Below are 6000 nucleotides of genomic sequence, written 5' to 3' on the forward strand. Positions count from 1 at the left end.
AAATTAAATGGCATTAGATTCTTAATGCATTATTACCAAACATAAGCATAGTTAATTAAAAGGTTGCCCATACACTCTACAGACTTCACATTTACACCCACACCACCTATCATGTCTAGGAAAACTGATTAGCATGCACGCACGAGCTGGGGAAGTCACGGCCCAATGCCGGTCGTCCGTGTCCGAGTCGGGCACGCGGCGGGTGGACCGCGCACTCATGCGCTTGTAGGCCGGTTGGGCCGCGCGCTCGCATGCGTGTGTAGGCCAGTTGGGCCGTACTGGTCTGGGCGGTTTTTTATGTTTGGGTTGAATTTTTTTTAAGAAAGTTTGTGTTGAAAAAATTGTTTGAGAAAGTTTGTGCTGAAAAAAATTATCGAAAGCTTTTTCTCGATAACTTATTGTGCTAAAAAAGGTTTGTGCAGAATTTTTTTTCCTTAGTAACTTTTCCTTGTTAACTATTCATCAAAACCTTTTTCTCGATAACTTTTTCTAAAAACTTTTCTCGATAATTTTTCTCGGTACTTTTTAAGAATTTTTTTCAATAACTTATTTGGAGAATTTTTTTGAAAAATTTCCGAAAAAAAAGTTGCCAAAAAACTTTCCGAAAAAGAAAAGTTACAAGTTAACTTCCTGGAGCCCGCCCGAATTAGTTCCGTCCTATCATGTCCCCTATGCATACAAGAAATTTATCAAAATCACCCGAGGACTCACCATAGCTGGCGCATACAATTAGATGGCTAGGCGTGTAGATATACGATGGGCCGCAAAGCGAGCGAGCGATCCGACGCTTTGAGGCCACGGCTCACAGGCGGAAGCACGGTCGGCACGAGGCCGGATGACTCTGGCCTGATGCTCGCGCGGCGTGGACCGGTGGACGCCTGGACAGTGCATTGCCGGTGGGCAGACGAGTGGTTTAACCGCGGCTAAACGTCGCGAGTCGAGTCGCGCGCGCGCCTTTCTGGAGGCAGCAAGGCCCTTGGCCATGGCCTCGTACTAGACCTGGCAGGCTGGCGGATCCTTCAGAAGCGCAGGCACACCTGGCCTCGAGCCCAAGGGACTGGTGCTAGTTTCAAGGAAAGGCGTGTCTGATACAAATCAGAGAAGAGCGGTGAACGGCCGTCAGTTTTCCGCGACATGAGTATAGCGTGCAAGATCGAACCGAAAGGGTTTGTGAAGGGACTTGTGTGAGATCTTGAGGACGCAACATACCATACCGAAATGAAAGTTTCACTAGGAAACACATAATTTATCAGCACTTTTTGTTTTCGTTGAGATTCATGTTAGATAGGTAGGTAAAAAATTCTTAAAACATATAAGAGAGTTAATAGATAAATAAATATTAAATAGAAAAGATGAATAATCAAGATAAGCCTGTGCAGAACAAGCGGAATTACATTCCTTCGTGCCACGCCCCAAACAAACAGGCGATTCAACCGATTAATAGGTCGTACCTTCCAGAAGGGCAACTGTGTATACACGTACCTGTACAGAGTCACCCTACAAACTCTTCCAACATGTAACAGTCCTGAATATCGCCGCCGCAGCCTTGCTGCCCCTCCACCCCGTCCTCCTCCGCGCCACGCCGCGGCCGGTCACATCGGGCGCGGCTGCGCCCCGATGATCCAAACGCCGCGGTCGCGACGCCGCGCCGGGGAACGGCAGGACCATCATGTGGTTCTCCAGGACGTGGTGCAGCGACGCGAGCTCGAAGGAGTCGTAGAGCGGGCTCCCGCAGTCCCATGTGGCGGACATCAGCTCCTCCTCCTCCTCCTCCTTCCCTCTCACCTGGTCCGCTCCTCCTGCCTCAGCCTGCTGCATCCTGGAGGTCTGATCAGGCAAAGCAAAAGCCCAGAGCTGGCTACTACCGTCAGAACGGTGTGCATGTGCCGGTCAGCTACTACGGTACAGCATGACAGTGTGGTGGACTGGTGCGTAGGTTCAGGAGTAAGCTTTATGTTCAGGGCACCCCAGAGGCCAGATGTGAGATCGATATATACTCGTTTGGTCATGTGTGATCGATGATTCCAACTGTGGACGACAGTGTCAGGTTCCTAATCCCATGATGAGGAATTAATAGTGTCGGATGTCTAGTGGACCGCATCTAGAAGTGTCAGTGTATAGGCTGCTGGCATGGCAGAGAGTCGCGAGCATGCATGCATTTCATGTTCCGGATGGAACCCTTCACCATACGAGTACAATCATTTCGGTGGTCAAGAAAATTGGTTGCGGTTTACAGTAGTTCATATATATTGATACCCTGAATAGAAGATGACTACCTTTTTATTGAGTTTGAGTTTGACACAACGATTTTTAGTTATCCGGTGAATCGATGATGTCTTCCACTTTGTCAAGGTGGAGACCGGAGAAGATTTTTGTAAGAGAGAGGAGCTGAAGCTGATCTTGTCATCATAGGTTGCGGAACATAAGGTGACTAGATGAGGCAGTTGCCTTAACGGAGCTGTTGCCGACTGCATTATCATGTGGTTAGCCGAACTAGCTAGATGTTGGACCAGTATGAGTGTATGGTATATGCATGCATCTACATTTCTATACTCTAATAAATACACAAATTATAGTAGATTTGATCGATCTCTACTCTCTATCTGAATTGATCAAACGATCACTGTATAAAATTGGATCTCGTTTCTCCTTTAAAAAACATTTAATCTCTTGTTATTTATTTTTCATATCTAGGTCTCCAATATTTGCTTTCTATACATTTCAAAAATACATTCAATATGCTATTATTTATCTTCCATACATCTTCAAATTGCTATATTCTAAATTGATTCTACATGTGCGAAACACATATGTAGTGGCTAGTGTATCTCTTGTAGCTAACTTGTCTCCAATATTTGCTTTTTATACATTTCAAAAATACATTCAATATGCTATTATTTATCTTCCATACATCTTCAAATTGCTATATTCTAAATTGATTCTACATGTGCGAAACACATATGTAGTGGCTAGTGTATCTCTTGTAGCTAACTTGGCTCACACATGGCCATGTGGCTGACTTAGACACATTGCATCTAACTATCCCTTTTGCTGGTTGCCCATTGTTTTCTTTCAGATGAGTTTGTTGCTTGGGTTGTCCGTCCCTTGTTTCTTCAGGCCTTCTGACATGGTGATCTTAATTCCAACGTTCTTTTTTTTATTACCAGGTCCTTTTTACCTAAACCTTCTTGAAGACCATTTTAAAGAGGCGTGCGATACCGGAGTTTGAACCCCAATGGACGTGATCACTCCCATACATACGGCTTGCCATCGGGCTACTTGCCCGTCTAACGTTCTCTTTTGGATATGTCTTAAGAGAAGGGCATTTGGTTGATGGGTTCTACGCAATAATCTCTTCCAAAAAGACACTTGGACTTTGCGTTATCTTTTTTCCTTTGATGCCACCGAACTCTCAAAAGTTTTTTTTTCCCACTCTGAAAAGGTCGAAACAACATTGACCATTGAGAAAAGACAAAAGTATCCTCCATATTTAATCCGATTCTCGTCCAACTGACAGGATTGTTCTAGTCCGTAGTTCATGCTCTGAATACTAGAAAATATGTATGTCAGTTACAGATAAATTAACTAAAGGGCAATCTGGTCCTTTTACAATGGTCCATATTGTTGTTCCTTGCCATATAGTGGCAAAACCTGGAGAATATTTTTATAATGCTGACACCAGACCAATAAATGATAAAATGATTGCAAAACCAAAAATTGTTTTAGGAGTGAGGCACAGAACGAAAAATCTCTAGAGAAAAACATACACCAGAGCATGGTTTATCTGAAAACTCAAGAGTCAAGAGAGCAGTAAGACCTTAAAGAGGCAAGGAAAAAGGGTGGCCTCTAGTGACCTTGCAGCTTGTTAAACAACTCACGCCATCGAGTATAGTCCCAAGGGTTGCTAATGCACTCAATCACACACAAAATATAGTAGATGAACACAATAGACCAATATGGGAGGCACTTCTTTCCTTCTTTCATTCAGCTCAATTCTGGTATCTTACAATGAGGGTGCTCCCTTGTATTTATAGAGAAAATCCAGAATTTTAATAGGCACCCATTAGGAAACATTAATGACCTGCATGGGCCTAATTAAGAGGTTTCCCAATACTCCCCTTTGGACGCTTAACGCGAGATTATGCCTCATTAAAACTCCTGAAAACCCAATAAAAAAAATAAGGAGAAAGAGTACATAGCATATGCTTGCTATGATGCACAAATTGCCTCGTTAAAAACATAAGTTTTGAGAAACTTTATCGAAAACTCATCTTACGGAAAAAGAGTACAATTCACCTATATTGCATTAAATCCTTCCAGGGTCGTTTTTGGGTACTTGATCTTCATAACCAAGATTCATTGATGGATTAGCAAAGATTCTCCCCTTTAGTTTCACACTTCTCTAAGCCTCATCATCCCAATTACTCCATGGACATATATTTCAAAGCTAGATGCTGAGAGAGACTTAGTAAATAGGTCCACGAGATTCTCACATGACTTAGTGTGCAAAATATTGATTTTGTTCATCTTATGTAATTGATGAGCATAGAAGAACTTATAGTTAATATGCTTGGTGAAGTTGCTCTTAACATAACCCATCTGCACTTGTGCAACACATGCAACAATATCCTCATAGATAATTGTTGGGGTTCTTATTGTATCAAGCCACATGATTGCAATATGTGGTATGACATAATGCGAAGTTGTGCATATTCACGGGAAGCTTCATACAAAGGTATGATTTTCGAGTGGTTCATCGAAGTTGATACAAGACTTTGCTTAGACGATTTTCAGGAAATCGCAATTCCACCACATAGAAAAGCATATCCAGTCTGTGACTTTGCTGTATGCGGGTCTGATAGGTACCCAACATCTGCATATCGTACGATTGTCATATCTTGGTTCTTTCTATACATTAGACCAAGGTCTTTAGTTCCTTGAAGGTAGTAGAAAGTGTCCTTAATACCTTTCCAATGCCATTTGGTAGGCTCTACACTGTACCTTGCCAATAAATTCACTGTGAAAGCAATGTCCGGTCTTATGCAGTTTGCGAGATACATAAGTGCTCCTATTGCACTCAAATATGGGAATTCTGGTCCTAAGACTTCCTCCCCCTCTTATGCAATTCATGAGCATACATGGACCTTTTTAGCTTCATGATATATATGTTTCGATGGGCTCTATCTTGGTTTGGAATAGGAATACCTTCTGGTGCCTTTATGTAAATATCCGAATTCAAGTTCCCATATAAATAAGCGGTCACATCATCCATTAATTTCATCTCGAGATTCAAATTTACTATCATTGAGATTAAATATCTAAAGATAATTCTACCTATGATCGGGGAGTAGGTTTCCTCATAATCGACTCCTAGATGTTGAGTAAAACCTTGTTCAACAAGCACTGCTTTCTATCTTACAACCTCATTGTTCTCATTCCTTTTTCGAACAAATACCCATTTGTAACCTACAGGGGCATATATAGGGACCTGTAGGACATATTGGTCCAAATACCTCTCTTGTGTTCAGAGATTGTGATTCTGTAGATATTGCTTTCTTCCATTCTTCCTAATCTAACCTTTCCTTGCATTCTGCGAGTGACGTGGGCTCTCGATCAAGGTCCATGACTGTAGCAATATTCTTTGCGAAGTAGATATCGATATTGGTTGCTACTCTATTCTAAGTCTCACTCGTATTTACATAGTTTATGGCTATTTCATCATGGGATGCCACTTCAGGGGCTTCTATTTGCTCACCACTATTTCCCATTAAGGGAGCAAGTTCGTTTACTTTACCAGCACTGATATTTGTGTGCGCTTCATCGCTGGTTACTTTATTTACAGGAAGATTAAGGTCTGGTAAGCCTGTTCCCTCATGTTCTTTACCAATTTCTGCTCTCAAATAGCTCCTCTTCTTTCCTTGGGCATTTCTATGATTAGTCGTGAATCATTCTCCTTCCCTGGCTTTACAAGATGTCTCCAATTTTTGGGGTTGCGGAGTC

General features: G+C 42.2%; 1 protein-coding gene across 1 annotated transcript; it reads right to left on the minus strand.

The window, feature by feature from the left end:
* Positions 1 to 655: 655 nt before the first annotated feature.
* LOC133889137 (uncharacterized) lies at positions 656 to 1970 on the minus strand. The gene has a single exon (XM_062329607.1). It carries the CDS (start codon positions 1816 to 1818, stop codon positions 1498 to 1500), a length of 321 nt encoding a protein of 106 aa, XP_062185591.1. The 5' UTR covers positions 1819 to 1970; the 3' UTR covers positions 656 to 1497.
* Positions 1971 to 6000: the final 4030 nt, after the last annotated feature.

The sequence above is a fragment of the Phragmites australis genome, chromosome 1 (assembly GCF_958298935.1).
Source record: "Phragmites australis chromosome 1, lpPhrAust1.1, whole genome shotgun sequence".
NCBI lineage: Eukaryota > Viridiplantae > Streptophyta > Magnoliopsida > Poales > Poaceae > Phragmites > Phragmites australis.

Excerpts from the sequence above, each read along its gene's own strand:
- LOC133889137 (XM_062329607.1), bottom strand. The coding sequence starts at position 1,818 with ATGCAGCAGGCTGAGGCAGGAGGAGCGGACCAGGTGAGAGGGAAGGAG.